At 50.9% G+C, this 23,828-nt stretch overlaps 1 protein-coding gene across 4 annotated transcripts in view; it reads right to left on the bottom strand.

Moving 5' to 3' along the window:
- Nucleotides 1–2,401: 2,401 nt before the first annotated feature.
- LOC123826979 (endothelin-converting enzyme 2) overlaps nt 2,402–23,828 on the bottom strand; it is a 30,917-nt gene continuing 9,490 nt past the window's right edge. The window contains exons 1-19 of one of the 4 annotated variants that reach the window (XM_045851188.1): nt 16,071–16,266; nt 15,206–15,292; nt 14,723–14,858; nt 14,308–14,541; nt 13,718–13,842; nt 13,456–13,602; nt 13,239–13,304; nt 10,036–10,224; nt 8,949–9,091; nt 8,481–8,595; nt 7,055–7,165; nt 5,974–6,072; nt 5,797–5,874; nt 5,126–5,229; nt 4,818–4,928; nt 4,625–4,692; nt 4,281–4,471; nt 4,067–4,162; nt 2,402–3,350 (exon numbers count right to left, since the gene is read on the bottom strand). In XM_045851188.1, the coding sequence (XP_045707144.1) occupies nt 3,174–3,350; nt 4,067–4,162; nt 4,281–4,471; nt 4,625–4,692; nt 4,818–4,928; nt 5,126–5,229; nt 5,797–5,874; nt 5,974–6,072; nt 7,055–7,165; nt 8,481–8,595; nt 8,949–9,091; nt 10,036–10,224; nt 13,239–13,304; nt 13,456–13,602; nt 13,718–13,842; nt 14,308–14,541; nt 14,723–14,858; nt 15,206–15,292 (2,277 nt within the window). In that variant the 5' untranslated portion in view covers nt 16,071–16,266 and the 3' untranslated portion in view covers nt 2,402–3,173. Of the gene's footprint in view, nt 3,351–4,066; nt 4,163–4,280; nt 4,472–4,624; nt 4,693–4,817; nt 4,929–5,125; nt 5,230–5,796; nt 5,875–5,973; nt 6,073–7,054; nt 7,166–8,480; nt 8,596–8,948; nt 9,092–10,035; nt 10,225–13,238; nt 13,305–13,455; nt 13,603–13,717; nt 13,843–14,307; nt 14,542–14,722; nt 14,859–15,205; nt 15,293–15,572; nt 15,697–16,070; nt 16,267–23,828 lie in introns of those variants that run through there. The other 3 variants (XM_045851186.1, XM_045851187.1, XM_045851190.1) reach the window with 3 other exon arrangements.

Below are 23,828 nucleotides of genomic sequence, written 5' to 3'. Positions count from 1 at the left end.
CCCTGCAGCTGCCTGATTGTCATATGTACCTGGCCCAAGGAAGCTGGGTAGCGTGGAAACGTACCTGCTGGTGATGGTCTCACATAGAAGTGTGATGAAATTGTCCAGATGACAGATATCTGAGTCTAAACTCTCTCGTGACTTAGAGGACTAAATGGTGATTAAGAGCATCTGAGTTCCAAATAGTGTTTTAATGCAGTCTGACTTATCTGACATTGGACATTATGTAATCTTTTCCCTTAGTTTCTTCATTTTTAAAACAGAGATGATAAATGCCCTGGCTGGTGTGGCTCAGTGGATTGAGTGCTGACCTGTGAGCCAGAAGGTCAATGGTTTGATTCCCTGTCAGGGCACATACCTGGGTTGCAGGCCCGTCCCCATTTGGGGGCGAACAAGAGGCAACTAGTCAATGGTTCTCTCACATATCCATGTTTCTCTCCCTTTCTTTCTCCCTCCCTTCTCTCTCTGAAAATAAAATCTTTAAAAAAAATCCAGAGATGATAGGACCTCCTTATAAGTTATTGTGGGAATTTAACAAAATGATGTTTTTAAAGTGCTTAGTACTGGTTTAAACAAAACAATGACTCAGTAAATGAACGCTGCTACTTATTATTGTTAGACGTTTTGACTTTTTTGCAAATATGGAGTTTCTGTATCACAGTGGCCACCTGGTCAGAATCCTAAATTGGCCTCTGAAATCAGGGGTCAAGGGCAAGGTTTTATGCTGCCAAACCTCTCCCCTCACTCATTATGCTCTCTGACATTACAAATCTCATTCTCTGTGCAACACCCAAACTTCACACCATTGCTTCATATTTCTTTGGGTTCTGGAATTTGATAAGCCTGTGAATTCCTTTTAAAAACATTAACACTGAATTGGTTGGTGCTCAGACATCATCTCATCCAAACCTCCTCTTTTACAAACTGCTAAGGAAACTGAGCCCTGAAGAGGGGATGAGCCATGCCCAGTGTCACACATTGAGGGGGTAGCAGAGCTGGAGCCAGAACCAGGTTTCCAGATGTGATGGCCCTCCTCTTTCTGATGCATTTTGCTGTCCCCCCTAGAACCTCTGAGAGGCTCAAACCATGCTGTCCCTTGGTCTTAGAGTTCCCAAGGCCACTTGCTCCCTTCTGAGGGGCTCATCTTCTCTTGGTGGGCAGCCAGCATTTCCAAGTTACTTGACAGGGGCCCAAATACAGCTCTTCATGGGGACAGCCTGGTGCTGGGACAGGGTACAAACTGTGGGACACATGCTAGTGCCATCACCCAGGGACTAGGGACCCCAGCACCAATCCCTGACAAAGCTTCATTCTTACCCTTCCAAACTCACCAAACCCACCCCCACCTTGAAGAACACTGAGTTTTAAAGCGAATTGAAACTGGACTCTTTCCACTGTTTGGTTCTAGTTCTCATTTTACAGGTAAAGAAACTGAGGCTCATAGAGGTTAAGGAACAGGTTCAAGTCCATACACCTAGCAGAGCTTCAATTTCAATCCAGGCCTCTTTGACTTCAGTGACACGGCTAGAATTATATCTATAAAATGGAAATTGGAGGACCTCTCAAATATGTTGCTGAGGATCAGATGAGCTCATGAAGGTGAAAGTGCCAGTAGAAGAGTCACTCGAGGGAAGGAACCATCTTATTCATCTTTGCCTCACCAGTGCCTCGCACATTGTTGGCAATCAGTACGTTTTTAAAAATATATCTGTGGATGTATAAGTTAATAAATGAATGAATAAAGAAATGAGCCATCTAGCAGGGGTGCCTGGAACACAAGAAGTTTTCAATAAATGCTTCTTTCCCTCCTTCACTCTGAGGGTGTCAGCTGTAGCTGCATTCTCCACGCCTGGCACTTGGTAGGCCTTGATGAGTGTATGTAGGTGAGGTGAATGACTCTCAGGAGCACCAAGCCTTTGAGGGCATGGAGAAATGCATGTCTTTTCAGCCACAAGCAGAGGCCAGTGTTCTGAGCTCCAGGGAATGGCGTGTTACCTTGGCCAGGGCTTCCCTCCATTGAAGGGTGAGGGCCACCCATCTCTCAAGCTGACCCTGGCCCAGTAGTCAGCCAGACTCAGTGGCAGTCCCATCTGCATGCATCAGGAGAGGGCCTTGGTGAATCCTTCCAGCTGCAGAACAGCTGGCAATGGGGATATGGCCACCAGTGAGCAGAGGATGTACTCCACCGGGTCAGACCCAAGTTCATCCCATCCTTCCATCCCGCCTCTCTTTCTCTGTCCTCTTGGGGCTTTAAATCTCAGTTCCCTGTTTCTGGTGAGTGAGTTAATGAGTGTGTACAAGAGTACCTGGCATATGTTAGGTGCTCAGTAAATATTGTTGGAATGAGTAAATGAATAAATGAAAACAGGACTGAAGGAAGAGACAGGCTGACTGCTGTGTGTCTATTTATTGGCAAAGGGTCCTACAGGGCCAAAACCACACCCTCCCCACCCTCTTCCCTGTAAAAAATAAACTCTGTCCTTCCCTCTCCCTGTTCTATCTGCTTTCCTGCTTGGTCCAGAAAGATTCAATCCCCCCACCCCAAGACACAGGGACTAGCATCCCCTACACATACACACTTCTGAGCCCAGGGAAACCGGGAGGCATCAGGAAGGCTTGTAAAGGCCCTCAGGCTTCCACTAAGAGCTGAGCACAGTTGGTCTGTCAGTGAGGGCTGGCGGCAGCATGATAAGCAGCAGTATGAGGAGCATGAGATGGAGGGCAGCCCCTGAGGGTGTTGCTGAAAGGAGCTAAGCCCACTCCCAAGGGCGCCTCCAGAAGAAGCATGGAAGGCACACCACCCAGACCCTGCATCGTCAGAGTGCAGCAGGCACGGCCGACCCCATGGCCACTGAGCCAAGTGAGCTTCGGGCTAGAAAGGCCAACTTCTTCCTATGGAGCTGGTGCCCCCCGCCCAGGCCTCTTTCAGCCAAGGTGACATGGAAGGATGTCACAGTGAATGATGGGAGCTCTGCTGGAGGCAGGGGCACCCCCAAAGCAGAGGCACAATGTGGTGGTGGAACAGGGACTGGGACTCATGTCACCTGTGGTGTGGAGAGGCTGGACTCAGTCTAGCCGGCATTTGCCTTTTCCAGACTCCAGAGCAAACAGCCTTGCTGGGCGAGCTGCCCCAGGCCCTAGCAATAGCTGGCCATTTCTCCCCGGACCCAGGTCTACCACACTTCACACAGCTGCCCTGGGTTCATGGGGGAGCCGACAGGGCAGCCGAAGTGCCGCAGGAAGTCACGGGAGTTGGAGAGGGTGCCCAGCACGCGGAAACGGGCAGGGCTGTGGGGGTCGGTCACCAGCCCCTCGTGAGAGCTCTCGGGTGTGCGGACCGAGCACCACACCTGCGGGCCAGGACAGACACGGGGACATATGGTGTCTAATGCGGGCAGGGTCACACACTGGACTGCAGCAGAGCCATCCCAGGGACACAAACCACCAACTGCCTTGTCTCTCAGCTCAGGAGGCCTCGGGGACACAGGCAGGGGCCCAGTCAACATCTGAGCCCCAACCCCTTGCTATTGGCACTATGGGAGGGGCCTGCACCCTCCCTCCCAAATTCCTTGAAGGCCTTTCAAAGCCGCCCTGGATATAGGGTTGCCCAGGATCCACGTGTCCGAGAGGGAGAAGCCCACCGCTCCAAGGCTGCCTGCTGTAGAGTACAGTACTTACAGGAGACCCTGCCTGAGTCACTCTGCCACTGACTTTATTCCTGGGTAGCCCTGGATGAGCCACTTTGTCCCCCAGCTTCAGTTTCCTCCTCCGCAGCAACATGGTGAGGATGAATCCCTCTCCCCACCCTGTCCCCCTCAAGCAGGGCAGCCCTGCCCTTTGAGATCTGCAAAAGCCTCCTGAAGACTTCTCCTTCCTCAGGCGTCCTCACAGGCTTTGGCGGGCCCCAGGTGTGCAGCTCTGGGTACAAGGCCTCCCCAGACCACCTTCCACACACCATCTTTGGCCCCATTTCCCAATCCCTTTCCTGCATGCCCCCGACTTCTAATGACACACCCAGGAGGGAGTGGGAGACGGGCAGACCCTAGGCCTCCCAGGAGGGCAATACCTGGGCAAATCCTACAAAGAAGAGCTGGTGGTTGGTGAGCCCCACAGCTGGCAGCTGCTGCTCTTCTCCGTGTATTCTCAGCCACGCTTTGTAAGCCTGGGGTTGGGCACAGGAGCGGTGGTAAGTCCATCAGGGCCTACCCACCCCTCTAGCCAGCACTCTTCCCCCAGGGTGGGTGGACCTCAGCCCCTGGAGGGCTGGCTAGGCCACTCACGTTGTAGGCAGCCTTAAGCCCTCCATTGTCAGCAATGTTCTCCCCCAGTGTCTGGCGGCCGTTGAGCTTCTCCCCGTTGACCCGGTACTGGCTGTACTGCTCCTCCATGCAGGCCGTGTGATTCCGGAAGGCTGCCAGTGACTCATTCTGCCACCATGGCCGCAGGTTCCCTTCCTTGTCATACTCACGCCCTGAGGAGAATGAACCTTTGCACCCCACTGAGACCAGAGCGCAACCCTTGGGGTCAGGACCTCCCCCATCCAGGGTCCCTCTGGCCTGCTCCCAAAATCTCAAGGCCTTGCAGGAGCCCGTGGGAATTCTAGGTTGGAGGGAACAACTTCTACCTTGGTCATCAAAGGCATGTGTCAACTCGTGGCCCATCACCACACCGATGCCACCAAAGTTCAGGGCCCTGGTAGGTGAGGAATGCTGAGTGAAGACATGGTAGGGGGACTCCTGGATCCCAACTCCAGCCCTGTTCCCACCCCACCCATAGGCCCAGGCTCCAACACCCAGCCCCTCCTGCCTCAGACACACTTGGGGTGGTTGCGGGCATAGAAGGGAGCCTGCAGGATGCCAGCAGGGAAGACAATCTCGTTCTTGGTTGGAAGGTAGTAGGCATTCACTGTCTGGGGGGTCATGCTCCACCTGGGGGAGGGACAGGGGGAGGCTCAGCGTCCCGACTCTCCTGATGTTCCTCCCAGCCCAGCAGCCTTGACCTACCTCCTGCAAGGACCTTGTGTCACTGGTTTGGGATCAGTCCTGCCCACCTCACCCTGCCAGAGCCCTGGAAACCACCCCTGCCTCTCCTGCTGCCCCAAAGGTCTGCAGCCCTCTATTCTCACTGGTCCCGGCTGGGAGGCTTTCGGAGCTGGTCCGCCATCACTTTAGCAGAGAAGTTGTACAAATTCAACATGTTCTGGAAGAAGGAATCTTCAGAGACATCATACTATGGGAACGGTGGGAAGTGGAAAGCAAGAAAGAGGACATGTTGGAGAAGATAAGAGTCCCAGTTTGGCTACTAAATAGCACCTCCCTGAGCCTCAGATTTCTCAGCTGTAAAAGGGGTGTACAACAGCTAGTGAGTAATAATCACCCACACCTGAAGAGCACTTACGAAGCAGGTGCTTTTTTTTTAACATACTGCCTCCTTTTATTCTCACAATGACCCTATGAGGTAGATACTAATAAGACCCAATTTTACAGATGAAAAAACTGAGGCTCAGAGAGGTTATATAACGTGTCCAAGGTTACAGTTAGGTAGAGGTAGAAACAGGATTTGACTCAGGTTTGGCTGCAAATTACTGCTGGCTAACACTGCGTTCTACTAACATCTGACATGCACCCTAGCAGAGAGCCAGCGCTTGAGCAATATTCGGTGGGTTGCCTACATTGCCTCTGAAAGAAACCAGCAAGCGCCTCCTTCCCTCCTAGTGCTTGAGCTCCTATTAATGAGTCCAGAGAAGAGTGCCCTCCGTGGGGCTGGAGTTCAAAACTGGTGAGCAGAGGTACTCACCCCATCATAAACATCATCCAGCTCTTTAGGCTCCAGGATGAAGTCCGGGAAACCGATCATATCGTAGATGGCGTCTGCCTAAACAGACCACGTTAAGGGTTTCCCTCCCCAGGCTCCCAAAAACTGTATCCTCCACCCCTACCTCAAGATGGCGCCCCAACCCTGACCACAGCTCACTTTCTCCTTGGCTGCCTGGCGGGTCTTTTCATCCATCCAGACCAACTGTCCCAGGGCCTCCTCGAAGGCGGTTCGGATCTCGCTGATCATCCCCTCTGCCTGGGAGGGAAGGGGCACAAATCTGCCTCCCACTCACATTGATCCTTTGTCCCCAGTCCACCCTAGTGTCCCATCCCTGCCAGTCCAGGGGCCATGTGAGAGTGTCCAAATTCCTGAGTTAAGGCTGAGCGCCTGGGGACCGTGAGGAGGAGACAAGGTCTGTGAAGGTGCTGGGGTTATGAGCGGCTTTTTCCCCCCTAATTAGCCAAAAAATTAATTGACAATTTAATGGAATTAGTGTTATGATTGAATATAATGCATTAATTTTTATCTGATCACAAAGGGAAGGCATTAATAGCAGAAAATTTGGAAAACTGAGAATTGAAGAATAGACCACTTATAATGCTTCACTCAGAGGTAACTTCATTTAACATTTGACTATCTAGTGTCTTTCCCTGCCTGGAGATATATATATATATAAAATACACACACACATATGTGTATATGTGTGTATATGTATGTATGTATATGTATATATATAAAATGGAATTGTGTTGTGATATATAAATATAGAGAGAGATATAGATAGGTAGATAGATAGATATAGCAACTTTCTTTTTTTCACTTAAAGATATATGATCAGTTTTAAGGCTGCCTCATAGTTCATCCTAACCACAGTTTATTTTTCCATTCCCCTGGGATTAGACATTTAAGGTATTTTCATTCTACCTTATTATAAACAATACTTCCATAAACACCCTTGTAGGTAATACTTTAAGCACATTCATTATCATTTCCTAATAAATACATAAACATTGTTTTTCTAATTAAATAGATAACATAAATACATTATAGAAAATTTGGAAAATGCAGAGAACTTTAAAGGACAAAGGAATCTGTCATAATCCCTGAACCCAAAGTAATTGCTATTATTTTGTTAATAAATTTCCTTGCAGTTTTTTTCCCTATACGTACTCACAAGTATGAATGGTGAATTTTAACTAAAGCAAGGGGTGGTGCTGGAAGAACCTGGAAGACTCACAATCTCCTTGCTCTGCCGGTCAAATGTGGCCTTCACAAAGAGGGACCCCAAAGCGAAGCCAAGGGCGTCATCGGTGTTGGAGATGCAGGTCTGCCACCTTGGCACGCAGGACTGCAAGGGACAAAGAGCCGGCCTCCCAGAGACAGCTCTGCCCTCCAGCGAGGGCCTTTCTCTCTCTCGGGGGCCAGCCCCTCTCAAGTCTGGCCAGCGCAGGCCCTGGTTTGATGTGCCATCGCTCCCTCGGACTCCAGGGAAAATGAGGGGCACTGTCGCAAAGTGTGCCAACCCCAGGAGAGAAACCTCAGGAGGAAGAGGGCGCTGCCCACTCTGTTCTGGGCACTTGCCTCCTCCTCCTATGCTCCTGAGAGGCCTGTCGGGGTCCGCGCGTTTCATCGCTCAGCTCCACATCCCTGTCAGTCCCCTGTGCTAGAAATCTGGGAGTCACCAGCCTCCTCCATCTCCCTACCCCTACGTTTAATTTATCACCAGTCTCTACAAATTCTACTTCATAACCATCTCTCCCATCCACCTGTTGCCACCTCCCTGACCTACAACACTATCATCTCTTGCCTGAACATTGCAGTGTTCTCCTAACTAGAGAGTCTAACTCCATTCTCATCCCCCCTCCCTTGCCACTCCCCTCCATCTTCCATTCAGCTACCAGAAAGATGATCTAACACATAAATCTAACTGGGTTACTCCTCTCCTTAAAACCATCCCATGGTTCCCCGTCCCTGAAAGAATCGATGCCAGACCTTTAACACCCTCAGCCTCTCGTCTGCCCTGTTCTCAAGCTCACTCCAGAACACACGCAAGCCCACCATGCTCCCTCTGGCCTATGGGAATTTGCACATCCTGGACTGTCCTTCTCTCTCTTGTTTTCTTGCTGAACTAATTCTTCAAACGTCGTCTCTTCAGGGAAGCTTTTCCTGATGTCCCCACCCCCCAGGTAGAATGTGCTGTCCCCACCTCTGTCCTACAACACGAAGAGTCTTTCCCTCAGTGTGAGCTCTCATCACTCCTAAACACAATATGTTGGTTTACACATCCTCTTTCTCACTTAACAGATTATCCTGAAACTAAAAACTGAATTTCTGTACTCATCTTCATTGCCATCATCATCAAAGCCCAGTGCTGCTAATGCACTGGGTGGGTGCTTCACATAATAAGTCAGTTAGTCCTCATGCCAACCCTGCAAGGCATTTCTGTTTTGCAGACCAGGAAGAGGAGATTCAGAGAGGCTAGGTGACATGGCCAAAGTCCATAGGCTACTAAACCGAGGCGTGGGGGGCTGTGACCCAAGTCAGCTTGGTTCCTAGCCCTGAGCTCTGTACGACACCACGAGGCAATCTGTGCCTGACACACAGTAAGTGTGAAGCATCAGCTAAACTGCGCCAGAAAGTGGGGGCAGAGAAAGAGAGCCCACCTTTTTGGTGCCATAGAGGGTCTCCAGCAGCTTCTCTTGTGCAGACTCAAAGCGTCGGTCCAGGCTCGAGGTTGTCTTCTGCACCAGGTTCCAGATCAGGTAATTGTTCAGGATGCTGGCATCCGGACCAGAACATAAAGAAAGGGCAGGTGGGTTACCATTTCCACCCTAAATCAGCTCCACAAAGGTACAGGCAGCAGGAGTCCTGAGAGGCATATGTGGGAGCTGTTCCAGAATCCCCCTCTCCTGGACCACACACCTGCCCACAGAAGTCAGGTTGGAGCAGGGATACAGATCACACGCAGACTCCCTGGTGCCCTGGCCAGGGGGGCAGCCCCCACAGACATTGTGTTTTGAGGTTTGGAAGGTCCAGGGCCTTGTCAAATCCTTCTGTGTCTGGCTATGCCATTTCCCTATGTTTGCTTCCTGCCTGGGACCTGCAGGGGGCCCTGAGCCCACCCCCCATACCTTGGCTCTGTTCGGTTGATGAGCTCTGACACCTGCTGCAAGTAATCGGTCCCATACACCACCACAGGCTCAGAGTCACTCAGCTCCAGCGGTGACAGCAAGAAAGACAGGAACTCCAGCCAGTCCATGAAGGGCGCCAGGGCCTGGGAGCAAAACTAAACATCTCAAGCCTCCCTGCTTGCCTGCCCAGCTTTCAGCAGACCCTTCACCGTTGATATTTTAAAGCCAAGTTTCCTATTGCCCAGGTAACAGTTACTAGCTGCTTTATGGCCCCCTCCTTTAGTAAACCCTTTTCCAGGCCTGAGCGCCCCTCAGTCTAGGAGCCCAATCACTTACACAAGGAAAACCACCAATGTGATGTTCAGCTGGGGCACAGCCATTCACAGACTCATTACAAGTAATAATATGCCATTCCTCTGATGCCACCCAGCATCCCTACACACCTGGCCTCTCTTCCAGAACCTCCTTACCCTACTTCTCCACAATCCAGCAACTAAAAGGGTGATGCCTGACACAGTGAGGGCCCCCTAGGAGATGCTTCCATATCTTTCCTGATTGTTTTGTGGATATCTTGTACAAGTTGTTACAGGTTTTTGATTTAATCTCTCTATGCATGTCCAGGCAACACGTGGACATTGTTGCCCTGGCTGGTGTGGCTCAGTGGACTGAGCAGCAGCCTGTTACTAACAGGTCGCTGGTTCAATTCCCCATTAGGGCACATGGCTGGGTTGCAGGCAAGCAGGGATGGGGGGTGAGAAGCAACCTCATATCTCTCACACATAGATGTTTCTCTCCCTCTCTTTCTCCCTCCCTTCCTGTCTCTCTAAAAATAAGCAAATAAAATCTTTTAAAAAAGAAAAAAGAATTGCTGCCCTGATTTATCTTTCTCTCTCCACCCCCCCCCCCACTCCTCCTCTCTCTCTAAAAGCAATAGAAAAAAAATGTCCTCGGGTGAGGATTAAAATTTTTTAAAGGAAAAGACAAAAAGGATTGGCTGTCTCAGGAAGATGGCCTGAAGAAAAGCTGAGCAGTCCCAGCTGAGCCAGGGGCTGGCCCTGCCCAGCTCTTCCTGTCCCACTGGCCCCACCTGCAGCTCCGCGATGCTCATCTTGTGATAGATCTTCTCCTCGTCCCGCCGCTGGTCCTGGGGCACTGTGATGTTGGCCAGTTGTATCTCCAGCTCCAGTACCTGCCGCATCTGCTCCCGCGTGGAGGCTGGCTGTCCGCCCAGCAGAATGCCCAGCTCTTCCATGTAGTCCAAGTAGGCAGTAAGCACCTGTCAGAACCCCAGGTCATCCTCACAGCCCGGCAACAATTTCTGCCCAAGGCTGAGAGGGTCTGTTCCAGCCACCACGGACGCTTGCCATTTCTTCTGCAGACTCTCAGGACTGCTTCGCACTGACTCCCTGTGGCTCTCCTCCCAGGGACCACTCCTCACTCTCACTCAGGAGCCCTAGCCTGAACTCCCATAATTGCCAAAGGCCATCTCCTCTTCCACTCTACTGAGAAGTTTTAGATCCTTTAATATCTACTTTGTATACTTCAGATTTTCTCATTTTCCCCACCTCTCCTTTCCTTTGCTGCTGCTGTCAGAGGAAGAGGTTTGAGGATCACTCTCAGCCATCCCAGTCCTAAGGGGGATGGTTAGTTCAACCAGGGATCTTGACCTTCATCCTGCCCACCTGACTTACCCCTTCTTCTCCCTACCTCCTTACCTTCAGCTTGAGGCTGACTTTTGATACTTTCCTTAATCTGACTTTACTCCTAAATCGTTGTTTTCTTAATCCTCACCCAAGGACACGCTTATTGATTTCAGGGAGAGAGAGGCAGAGAGGAGAGAAATATCAATGTGAGAGAGAAACACCAGTCAGTTGCCTCTTGTATGCGCCCCAATGGGGGGGACCAAACCTGCAACCTAAGCATGTGCCTGACCAGGAATTAAACAGACAACTTTTTGCTTGCGGAGCGATGCCCAACCTACTGAACCATGCCAACCAGAGCTACTCCTAAGTTTTTATCCTAACTGAACCTTTTGCACTGCAGCTCCCCTTTGATGCTGACACAAGAGACTCCCTGTCTGTGACAACCAGCAACACGCTAAGAGCCTTTTTCCTGCCTTTTCCCAAGTCTTGGACCATGTGGTTCTCTCCTACATTCTCAAAATTCTAAAAATTCTACTCAGGTAATGTCAAAACCACAGATCTGTTCATACCACTCCTTACATTTGAATTTTTATTTCTTTCCGGATAAATGCTAAACTTGACCCACAATGTTCATATGTAATATGAGCCTATATACCTCTGGAAGGACTCGGGGACCCCTCTCCCTTCCTGCTCCCTTCCTGCTCTCCTCTCTGGAGGCCCATCAATGGGCCATACTTCTTGCCACCTCAGAGCTGTTCCCGGCCCTGGCTGGTGTGGCTTAGTGGATTGAGCACTGGCCCAAGAACCAAAAGTTCACCAATTCGATCCCCAATCAGGGCACATGCCTGGGTTGCAGTCCAGGTCCCCCACTGGGGGCGTGTGCGAGCCAACTAATCAATGTTTCTCTCCCTCTCTTTCTCCCTCCTTTCCCCTCTGTCTAAAAATAAATAAATAAAATCTTTAAAATGAATAGCTGTTCCCTTTGCCTAGAACCCTCTCTCTTCCGTGCAATCTACTCTGACCCAAAGACTAGGCTGGTTGCCTGTCCCACTCACTCTCAGAATGCCATGCTTCTCCTCTGTAACAGACCTAGCAACTGCAAACAGGATATACTGAGCTATTCATGCCTTCTCCCCCACTTAGAGGGCAGTGGTAACATCTTGCTCATCACAGGCCTAGAAGAGGGTCTAGTTATGCCGTGCTCTGTGTTTGAGCATGAATGGAAGAAATGGCTCTCCTGCTTGCCCTACTCCATAGCAGCCTCCTTTCCTGGCTCTTTTTTTTTTTTTCCAACTGTCCTTGAAAAAGAAGGGTTTCCTTCTTCTCCTTTCTCTCATCTCTCTAAAAGCCTTTGTCTAGGTTTCTAAGGAGATGCCCCTCAAGCCCACAGCTCCCTCCAGGCTCATCCTCTCCCCAGGATGATACCCAGCTTTCACAGCTGCCTGCTGACCTCTCCCTAGAGACGGTGCCCAGGTCTCAAGCCCACATGACTAACATTAGCAGCTCCCACTCCCTGAGTGTCTGCCACACGAAGGAGCATAAGCTTGCATCCTGTCCCCGCCCCTAAATACCGTATGAGGTAAATGCTATGATCCCACTTTACAGATGAAGCAACGGTCTCTGAGAGCTACATCAGCTTGCACCACGCCGCAGAGCTGGGACTGGAATCAAGGTCTGAGTCCAAAGTCTGCCCTTTTCCTTTGACATCATTCTGTTTCTTCTGCCCCAATGTGTCCTAAGCTGATTCTCCTAAAGGCATCCTTGATTTTCTGAGGACTCCACCATTCCACCATCATTCACGTTGATAGTGCAACTCACCTCACCGCCTCCTCCTTCTACTCCTTTCTTCTAACACCCACTCACCAACGATTCACGATTCGAACTTGAAGTACTGCCGGAACTCTTAACTGATCTCCAGGCTCCCTCTCTTATGTCTACTTTTCACACTCCAGCCAAACTGGCTTCCGAAAGCATGGCTCACTGTGTCACTCTCTCCCTGCTCTGGAACCTGCAATGGCCTCCACAAAAACTCCTCAGGGTACCATTACAGGTCCCTTCCATAACTAGACGCTATCCACCTTCCCAGCCTCTCAACTGCTTTGAGCTCCACATTTCGCCACACTGGACCCCTTCTCATGGTCCAAACACACTTTAGCCTTTCCTTCTTCAATACTTTTTTAATATCCTTCTTCAACACTTTTGTTTAAACTGTTCTCTTCACCCAGCATGCCATCATCTACCCCTAGATATTTTACAGGGCCTGGCTCAAATGTAATCTCATTAGGAAACCTTTTCTGGCTGTCTGAGTCTCTCCTGAGTCCCAGAGACCCTCTCTGAGTATTATTCTCAGATATCTAGGTCCATGATCCCATCTACCCTGAAAGTTTCCAGTAACTATAAAACGTACATCTCAGAATGCCCCCATTGCACTGGAACACAGTAGGTGCCTATAAAATGTTTTCCTGAGAGAAGGGAAGGGAAGGGAAGGGAAGGGGAAGGGAAGGAAGGGAAGGAGAGAAGAAAGAAGGAAGAAAGAGATGACAGGACAGGTTCTCCTTAGTTCCTCACCCTGACCCTGGGCAAAGTAAATAGGGATCAGTCCAGCTCAACATGGCATAAGGGTGGGGATTCTGAGGATGCTTCTTACTTTTTCATTGGCGGTCCTGTTTAGGTAGTAGTCTCGAGAGGGTAGGAAGAGCCCAGACTGGTCCACCTGCAATAGCAAGGTGAAGGATTAAGCCCACCCCCACCCAAACCTGGACTCTTGTGCAAGGGGGCCACCTAAGCCTGCCAGGTATAGGGGAGGAGAGTCTGGGCTCAGCAAACAGTCCACAAGTCCCTCCCACCTTGCCCCAGCCCTGTACCTGTATGACATTGCTGTTGGAACTCTTAGAGTCGGCACTGATGTAGACTGTGAAGAAGGGGGTGGCCCTGTAGGTCCCTGCTACTGCCTTCAGCACCTCCATGAAGTTGTCCTGGTCCCAGGGCCCCGTAACATTCCAGCCACCAATCTGAGTAGAGACCACAGTGGAACCTATGACACAGGAGCCCCCAAGCTTCGGGGGTCATGTCCTCTTCCAAGTCCTGTCCTTGCCCTGCCTACCTCCCCCACCCAGGGGGCTCTACTTTTTCAATGAGGTCTCGCAGCGGCTGGGCTCCCAGCTCCTCGATGCGCTCCACCTTTAGGCAGGACAGGTAGAAGCGTTGTGTCTTCCACTCGGCTTCACTGCTGGAATTGAAGGTGGCGTTCTCTGTGGAGTACAATACAGGTCCAGGTGGCAACTGTGCTGACTGCTGAGAGGGTTCCTGGGCCTTTCCTTGGTCCCTCTTCTTGCCTTCCCAACAAGGGGCAGTCCTCTTAATGTAGACCCAGAAAAACTGGCTGAAACAGCCAAGTGTGGCTTCTTTCTCTGCCCTGTCCATCAAGACCCTCTAAGATCTCTAAGCACTACAGGCTCCCTGGTGCTACCACCCCTCAGCAGTCCTACAGACAGAATGCAGAGAGGAGCCTCTGTGTTACACTTAAAGGCCTGACCCTCTCAAACCCATCTCCACCTCTCAGGAGCTCTCACTCTCTGCATCCCTTACCCCAGGGGTGTTCCCAGTCACCCAGTTATTTATTCATTTGTGGACCTTCACTAAGTACCTACTAAGTGCCAAGCCTTACGCCGGGCATGTATCTGCCTGGCACAAGCCTCCCTGACAGGCCCACTCACCAAGCAGGTGCTTCAGTACGGCCTGGTTCTGGTCCCAGAGACTATTGAATGTGTTCCAGCGAGAACGCCCGACAGGCAGCGGGTTCCTCCGAATCCAGCCTCCGCAGGAGAATTGGTAAAAGTCCTCGCAGGGGCTGACTCCACGGTCAAGGGTCTCCAGGATTTTTCCAGCCACTCGAATGCAGGCCTCTGTGAGGCAGGTGCTGTGGGATGTGTCTGTGGCAGGGGACATGGCTAAAGACAGGGGCTGTCAGTCAGTTTGGGAAAGACACATGCTTTGAGAGGGGCCATGACAGCAGGAAAGTTGGGAGGAGAGAGAAAAGCTAGGCGAAGGTGGCCCCAATATCTTAGAGGCCTTTAGGCCTCCAGAGTCCCCACAGCTGGGAGTGCTGGTGGCAGGTGTGACCCCACCTACCTCTGTGGTACTGGACCCCTAGGGCCACAAAGCAGCCCAGAAGCAGGCCAGCCAGCAGTAGAGAGACACCTGCCAAGACCAGCTCCAGTTGGGTGTGCGAGCCTAGGAGGCGTCTTGTCCTCTTCTGGAACCCCACCTGGAGAACACAGGGTGACAGAGAGCTAGCAGCTGCAGGAAGCGGGGGGGGCGGGGGGTGGTCCAGGATCACAGAAGTCCTCCCAGAGGGTGAAGGCATAGACAGTTTCCAAAGCCTTGGAGCAAAGATGCTCCCGAGGTTAACTCTAGGCACAGGGACGCGGAGGCAGGCCGAGTTGAGTCCTGAGCCTGCTTTGTGCAACGTCATGGCTTGGTCCTAGCGCAGAAGCCAGAGCTGGAGTGGAGGTGGGGGGCAGGTGACCCTCCAGGGCAGCCAAAAGCTGCCGGGGGTGCTAGGCTTCCTGCCGGGCTGGGGCATGGAGAGGTAGGGAGAACCCCCTTGCCCACCTCCACAGCGTCCGGGGAGGCCCCGCCCTCTACGGGGGTCTCCGGTGCATCTTCATCCCGCAGCGTCGCCCGTTTGTACTCCACCATCTGCCAGACAGTCGGGGCGCCAACCCAGGTCAGGCAGATCGGGCTGTTTGCCCACGGCCCAGCCTCAGGGCCCCAGTGCCCCTCCCGGCCAGGCCCCCTCCCTCCTGCAGCGAGGTCCCTTCCCTCTCACCCGGCTCCGTGGTCCGGCATCCCTCCCACCCTTGCCCCTCAAGGACGCAGACCCTGCTCCTCCGGCGCCGAGCCCCATCCCGACGCCGCCTGTCCATCAGCACCCCGCTCCCCAGGAGCCTCTCCCCAGGAGCCGGGAGCCCCCACTCACGTTACCGCCGCCGCCCAGCTCTTGCAGCGCGACGTTCATCGTGGAGTCGGGGCAGGCGGCAGCTTAGGGCTCCCGGCGGCTGGCCCTGGCCCAGGCCGCGGCCTCGGCCCCTGGCCCGGCCCGGCCGCCGCCCGCCATCACAGCCGCTGCGCAGCCCCTCGCTCGGCCGCCACCACCCCCGCCTGCCCGGCACCCCCCCCAGCCCCCCGCGGCGCCGCGCCTGGAGGTGGGGACCGTGGGGGAGGGGAGGAGCGCTCCGGGAGCCCAGACCTCTGCTCCCGGAGCCCGCGGCCCGCCCTGCTGAGCTGCGCCAACCTGCCACCCCCGCGGTTGCGACCGCGGGAGACCCCGCTCCTCTGAAAGGTCAGCTCTCCATCTCCGCAGCACTCTCTCACAAGCCACCCATAGTTTACATTCCTTTGACCCAGGCCCAAGCCTTGCTGCTATTTCTTGGCCCAGTCACCCAAACTGCAGGCCGTCCCCATCCCCTTTAAACACCTTGGAGAAATTATACTCTATTGAAGAACACCTTCCAGAGCAGTGCACGCAGCCCCTCTTAAGCCAGCAAGGTGTTGACCCACATACAGGGTGTCCACGCGATATCTACACAGAAAGCACATACGCCCGAGGTATGCAGGCAAGCACCCAGCCCAGTCCACAGTCCACACACACCCAAGATGCTCGCCGAATGTACGCACTGCCTACTCACACACGGTGTGTACGTGCACAAGGCCCCCAGCCCAACATGCGTCATGCACGTACACAACACACACGCAGAGCCCACGCTGACTCTGCTCTTACCCGTTGCTCCGAGACTGCACTTTTACTCTCCAAGATAACTGTTGTCATCAGATCATCTCACACAGGGAGGGTTACAGATGGTGACAAACTGGCAGGGAAAAAAACAGCCATCCACAGATATATTTAAAGAAAAGACGTGTTCACACTTCTAACTTGAGGAAAGCAAACCATTTTATTTGGGAGGTTTACAAGAAGAAGAAGAAAAAAAAAACCCAAGCAATATTTCACTGAGAAGCAATAATGTGGCATCGATGCATCTGCCATCTGCCTTCCATATTGTCATTCCTTAATCAGGCGTGGTGGTGTTGCAGTCTGTTACGCTGGAGAGTGACTAGCGTTTTCTTTTACCACTGTTTTGCTTTTGTTTTTGTTTTTTTTTGAGTGCCTCATCCTCCACCCTCCTCCTCCAGGCCGTGCAGGAGTTTGACTGGAGAAGGCTGGGAGTGGTGGCAAACCCACAACCCATTTCTTGACTCTCACCTCAGCTCTTAAACATCCTGCTGCAGGTGGTTCTCACATGGGTCACTCCTGGGCTGAGAAAAGGTGGATGATGAATGAGTCAGGCTGAGCGATGTTGCATTGCTTTCTGTGGCCTTTTCCAGCCCAAACTCGCCTGTTCTCAAACAGGAGCCAGTCCAGTGTCACAGTTAGGATGGAAGATTCTGGATTCAGATGGAATTTCCTCATTTGTAAAATTGAAATAAGAATAGTACCTCTCAGGACAGTGTCTGACACATGACAGCATGCACTGTGTTAGCTGCTGCTGGTGCTGTTGTCATAAAAGCACTATAGGCAGAAAGGAGAACTGAAAGGCTGGCGAAAGCCCGCTGTGCTTCCCAGACAGCAGAGGAGGCAGACGGGTTCCCGCTGAGTCGGGCTCCCTGAGCACGGAGCTCTCACACGCAGCAGACTGGGGTCGGCAGCAGCACGGCCTTGGGATAGCCCCTTGGGACAAGTCTCTGGAGTCGTTCATGTTCTTTCTGATGACGAGGTGGCACCACAGCACTTACTTCTTCCCCCTCCTCCTCCAAGGCTGGGGGAAGAGAACCGTGGCAGCAGGCCTTGCCCTGTGGGGAACTGAGACAAATGACCCATGAGTGTAACTGAAGCTACTATGTAAGGACTTCCTGGCAACAGGCTCATAAGAAATAGTCCCCTGACTGCTGCAGTGCCGTACCGGCAATAGCAGGCTTACACAGCACTTTTCTGTGTGCCAGCCACTGTTCTCGGTGCTTTACACCTCTGTGCTCATTTATTCTCATAGCGCTGTATGAAGCCACTGTGCAGATGGAGAAAAGTGAGGCATGGAGAGGCTTAGAGTCACACGGGAAGTACTGGACTTCCCAGTACAGAACTGGGATTCAAACCCAAGTGCTCTGACTCCTTCCTGGAGAGCAGTTTGGCAATATGAATCGAAAGAATATACTTCCTCCCAAAGGTAGCTGCTTGTCTTCTGCCACATCCTCCCTGGAAGACTAAGGGGACATGTGTCAATTTTCAAGGTAGACAGACCTGGACCCTAGTCTGGGCTCGATTCTTTATCAGCTCTATGGTCTTTATCAAGTTACATGAAAACTCTGACCCTTAGTTTTTTCTTCATCAGTAAAATGGGAACAATCATCCCTCTCTCAGAGAGTTACTGTGAGAAGTACGGCCACATGTGAAAGACCCCACACTACCTTTATAGTGTTCTGTTTCACTAAGCATGGCCTAAATAGACAGGTCCTCTCCAAGCCTCTTTCTTGACCCAAATCATTTATTAGGCTCATAACTACTCCTGACTACATGTTAAGTACCCTATGTATATAAGAGGCTCAGAGGTTGTTCTATTCTATAATTCTATTTTTCTTTCCTCTGTGTTTATATTCTTTGACCCTGCTTTATTCTCCCATTCTATTATTTTCTCTCTCTTTTCTGCTGTTCTTTCCTACAGGAGAGATCTTCTCTTTTCTCTACACTGATTGTAAATTTAGAGGAAATGGACAATGGTGTATGTGTTCAATTTACAGGGATAATGTAGTCATGATAAGAAACATTCATGTTCGGTGTTGACAAAGATGAGGAATATGGTCACTTTCATGTATTGCTGGTGGCCATAAACTGATGCAAACTTTTTGGCAACATGATTCACTAGGTGTAAGTGTACACATTCTTTGACCCAGAAAGTCTAATTCTAGAAAACTGTTCCAGGAAATAATCATTGTCCACAGAATGTGTGTATCAACTAGTTTTTGCTACATAACAAGCTTACCCAAATTTTGCAGATTAAAATAGCAAACATTTATTATTTCTCTGGTCCGTGGGTTGGTTGGATGGTTCCACAGGTCTGGGTCAGCTCAGCAGGACCTGAGCACTGGAGCAGTGCATCCTCATTTACATGTTTGGGCCTCATTTGCATGACTAGGCTCTGTCTCTGTGCCACGGTGGTCTCGCCTCCTCCAGTAAGCTAGCCCAGGCTTCTTCATATGGTAGTCTCAAAATTCCCAGCAGCAGAAAACAGGGAAAGCCCAGTATATGAACATTTGTCAAGTCTCTGCCTGCATCACATTTGTTAATGTCCCTATTGGGCAAAGCAAGTCAGAGGGCCAAGCCCAGATTCAGGGTCAGAGAAATAGATGCTATTTCTTGATTGGAGGAATAAAATACATGGGCCATTTTTTTCCCCTACAACATTTGTTCATCACAGCACTATCTATGATAACAGAACAGAACAAAACAAAATAAAACAAAAACGGAAATCCAGCCCCTAAGAGTAGAGGACTTTTGTAACATCAATACCCATACGATGAGATACAATGTGTCTCATACAATGGGAGCAGTTGCAACTGCCACAGGGAAATGTTCTCCATGTAGTTAGGTGGGGGAGATAAGGGGTTACAAAATCTTGTTTTTGTTTAGCAAAAAGTATAAAAGCATAGGATAAAAAAGAGTTTGGAAATCTATGCAACAAAATGTTAATATGAATATGTCTAATGATGAGATTACTTTTAACTTCTTTATGATTTCTTGTATAATAATAGCTAACAGTTCTACTGTCCAGCACTTACCTAGCACTTTATGTAACTTACTCAATCCTCGCGATGACCCCATATGCAGATTCTATCAGTATCACTGGCCCTGTTTCACAGAAGAACCTAAGACACAGAAAGCTTAATAACATAAGTTACCCAAAGTCACACATCAGGTAGAAGGTAGATCCTCAGTTTTAATCTCAACTCCATGCTCTTCACTACTGGTCTCCTTTCTAAGTGAATTGATTTGTCTAGGGCCAGAGTGTGATGTTTGATAAATGGACTATATCATTGTAAACCTTTTTTTTTAAATCATTAAAACTTTTTTATTGCATAGAGCAAAGATGAAATTCATCCTGCTGGGATCCCAGTACCATCCTCTGAGGTAACCATTATTAGTTTGACCTGTTTCCTTCCAGATCTTTCTATGTATTTACATACTTCAACACATACTTTGTATGTGGTTATGTATGCATCTCTATGTGTACATACTTTTTTTTAATTACTTATTTTTAGAGAAAGGGGAAGGGAAGGAAAAAGAGAGAGAGAGAAACATCAATGTGTGGTTGCCTCTCACGTGCCCCCCACCAGGGACCCGGCCTGCAACCCAGGAGTGTGCCCTGACTAGGAATTGAACCAGTGACCCTGTGGTTCGCAGGCTGGCACTCACTCCACTGAGCCATACCAGCCAGGGCTGTACATACTTTTTTACATATATGAAATCATACTCTATGCTTATTAGCTGGTGACACTTTGGCAGGCCTTAGAGATCTCACCATGTCAATCCACTCAGATCTGCCTCCTTCATTTTTTGCGATTTGTCAGCCCCTGCTAATAGAATGAGTCTCAGAAATACCCTTATGGTGTGGGCTTCCTTTGAGTGAATAGGGTGGGAGCAAAGGACCGCCCGACAAAAGTTAAAGGAAGGTGAAACATGGTCATGAGAGATGTAAAAAAATTACCCAAAAATATTTGTAACAGGATGCATTAGTTTCCTAGGACTGCTATAACAATGTATCACAAACCAGGTGGCTTCAAACAACAAAAAATGTATTCTCCGCCCTGGCTGGCGTAGCTCAGTGGATTGAGCGCGGGCTGGGAACCAAAGTGTCCCAGGTTCGATTCCCAGCCAGGGTACATGCCTGGGTTGCAGGCCATAATCCCCAGCAACTGCACATTGATGTCTCTCTCTCTCTCTCTCTCTCTCTCTCTCTCTCTCTCTCTCTCTCTCTCTCTCTCTCTAAAAATAAATAAATAAAATCTTAAAAAAAAAAAGAAATGTATTCTCCCAGTTCTAGAGGTGAGAAGTCCAAAATCAAGGTGGCAGCAGGGCCATATTCCCTCAGAAGTCTCTAGAGAAGTATCTTTCCTCGCCTCTTGCATCTTCTAGGGGCTCCCAGCAATCCTTGGTGTTCCTTGGCTTGCAGGTGTCTCGCTCCTATCTCTGCTTCCTCACTTGGCCTTCTTCCCTGTGTGCATGTGTCTTTATGCATCTGTCCTCTTCTCGTAAAGACACCAGTGGGGCCCACTCAAATCCAGCATGGCATCCTCTTAATTTAAGCAATTACATCTGCAAAGACCCTATTTCCAAATAAGGTCACATTCTGAGGTTCCGAGTGGATGTGAATTTTAGGGGGGAATCCTATTCAACCTACTACACAGACCTACAGTTTCCACTTGAATAAAAATGTTATTAATATTCAAACATCAAAAGGTATGTTAAGAATCGAGTCCACTTGGCTTTGAGGGACTTTCAGTTGAGAAATTCAAACATAATAAAAAAGTGCTATGCAAATTTTATTTCATTTTAGTTTTGAGAATGAATTTTTTTCTCATGGGCAGGATGTAGAACATCAAAGTTAAAAAAAGAAATCCTCACCCAAGGATGTGTTTGTAGATTTTAGAGAGAGAAGGAAGGAGGGGAGAGAGACAGAGAGAAAGAGACATTGATGTGAGAGAGAAACATTGATTGATTGACTCTCCTATGTACCCTGACCTGGGATCAAACTTGCAACCTAGGTATGTGCCCTGACTGGGGATTGAACCCACAATCTTTGGTGCATGGGACAAGGCTCCAACAACTGAGCTACCCAGCCAGGGCTAGAAGATCAGAATTTTAAATAGGGGATCACAATTTAAAGAATTCCCCCCACATTTTTACCACATAATAGAAGCTTATATATTGCTATGTCTTTACCATTTTGCATTTAGGCCTTTTGCTTTAATCATGAGCAAGCGTGCATAGCAGGGACAGGAATAAGAATATTTAAGAAACTAACCGGTTCTGGTGGGGTTGCTCAATTTGTTTGAGTGTTGTCCTGATACATCAAGGTTGCAGGTTCAGTCCCCTGTCATAGCACATCCAAGAATCAGCCAATGAATACATAAATAAGTGGAAAAACCAATTGATGTTTCTCTTTCTCTTTAAAAATTAAAAAAAACGAACCAAATGAATTCCAAGTTAAGTTGTCATGTATTTCTCCAATATCCTTCATTCTGGGGGGTGAAAAGAGAATTGTTTCAATTCCTCAGCCACTGCTCTAATCTCCTCCTTGGTAAGAAATCTTCCAGCTCCTTTAGCACTTTGAGTGAAGAGCAGCTCATCCCTCCTGAGACAACCCACTTCACCTCAGGACAATTTCACTTCCAAAACTTTCCTCAATACAGGTCCTGTCATCTCTGTGCTTCAAACAAGAACATGGAGGCACAGAGAAGTACACACATTATTTAAATGCATGAGAAAAGATTGGAAGGTTATATGTATTCAACGGTTTTGTATGATTTTTCCATATTTTCCTAACATTTTACAATAATTATGGGGCCTTCAGTCCAAGGTCACAAAGAGTGGCAGAACCAGCTTTGGAACCCATTGCTAGACACCTGGCAGTGGTGGTGGGATCTCCAGATTCTCTCCTAGTGACCCTCAGTCTAGCCTCTATTGTCCTTCCAGGTCTTCAGGCGCCTCTCTCTGCAGCTGGGCCTCCATCTCCAGCTTCTGCCCTTACCTCAGAGACTAGGACACAGCAGAGGAGGGCTTGACAGGGATGGGCCCCAGATCTGGAGCCTCGAGTGAGGCTTGCACAGAGATATCCCTGGCAACCCCCCCCCCCCCCAATTCCTGGTCCCTGAGGGCAGCCACCACTGCATTCAACCCTGTGTTCCAGGGACTAACACTTGGTGAGTTGCTGGAGGAAGGGCGTCCAGCACCAGGCAGCCTCACTAGCTGCGTCGTGGGTTGGGGGTGGGGGATAAAACGCTTCAGTGACTGTGGAGAGCCCTCTCTGCTTCAACTGTGCACTGAACTCGAGTATGTACTGAACGTCTGGAATGATTATTACCCTTATCAGTGCTGTCGTCACTGTAGGAGAACACGAGACACCACTCCCCCCGCCACCTCAAAGCCAGTGATTGCGACAGAGCCCCTGAGTGCCAGCAGGCAGGTGACGCCGCAGCTGAGGGCCCGTCAGGGGAGCCTCGGTGAGAAGTGGGTGTACTCTCGTTGGTGCGGTGAGGACTGTCACGTGATCCCCTTCAACCAGGGCGTGGGGAGGCACCCTCTGTCCCTCCCCTTCTACCTCTGGACCCACGCCCACTCTCACGGTGTCCTCAGGCGCCCCGGGCTTCCCCGCGTCATCTGCAGCCAGGGCGCCCCCCTCCACGCCACCACCATTCATTCTTCTCGCAGTGCCGGCGCAGCGCGGGCATCCGGCACCCGGAAAAAGCGCGGGGCGCGGCAGGCGCTTTGAACACCAGTACAGGCTCCAGCAGCAGGGCTAGGGGTGGGCATTTGCCCCGGCGCGCGCCAGCCGGTGAGGCCCGGTCACCGAGACCTCTGCGCGGTCAGATCGAGAGACACAAGGAGACTCGGGCGCTGGAGACACAGTGGCATATAGCTACAGGAGCGGAGCGTGGAGACTGGCGCCAGACAGGCGTACACAGGGACCGTAACACAAAGAAATGTGGGGCACAGAGGCAGACAAAACAGGCGCACTGGAGAAAGACTGACGTACGGATAGGCAGAGGCTGACACGCAAGGGCGGTCAGGGAAACACAGACCCGCGCCCGGCAGCCCGACCCCGGAGCGCGCCAGCGGCGAGCACAGCTCCCGCCGGTCTGCGCCCTTCCCCAGCGCTGCGGATCCGCGAAAACCCCGCACTGCACCCGACCTCCGATTCTCTGGTGTTCCGCCCCAAACCCAGGGCCAGGCTAGTTCCCGCCTTCCGGCCCTGACCTGCGCGCTGATTCCCGCTCCCACCTGCTCGGCTCTCGGAGTCTCTCGCCTCTCGGGCGCCCGCGGCTCCGGCCACCACCTCGCGTCCCGCCTCGCGTGACAGATCCTGCACCGTGGGCCAGTGCCCTTCGCCCCGCCACCGCTCCCGCCATTGTGTCCGGCCTTCCCACGGCCGCCCCCTCCCCTCTCCCCCTCCCCGCGAGCCTCGCATCC

The sequence above is a fragment of the Phyllostomus hastatus genome, unplaced genomic scaffold, assembly GCF_019186645.2.
Source record: "Phyllostomus hastatus isolate PE091 unplaced genomic scaffold, TTU_PhHast_1.1 phas_contig_86, whole genome shotgun sequence".
NCBI classification, from domain to species: domain Eukaryota; kingdom Metazoa; phylum Chordata; class Mammalia; order Chiroptera; family Phyllostomidae; genus Phyllostomus; species Phyllostomus hastatus.
This window is presented reverse-complemented; position numbering and strand designations above follow the sequence as displayed.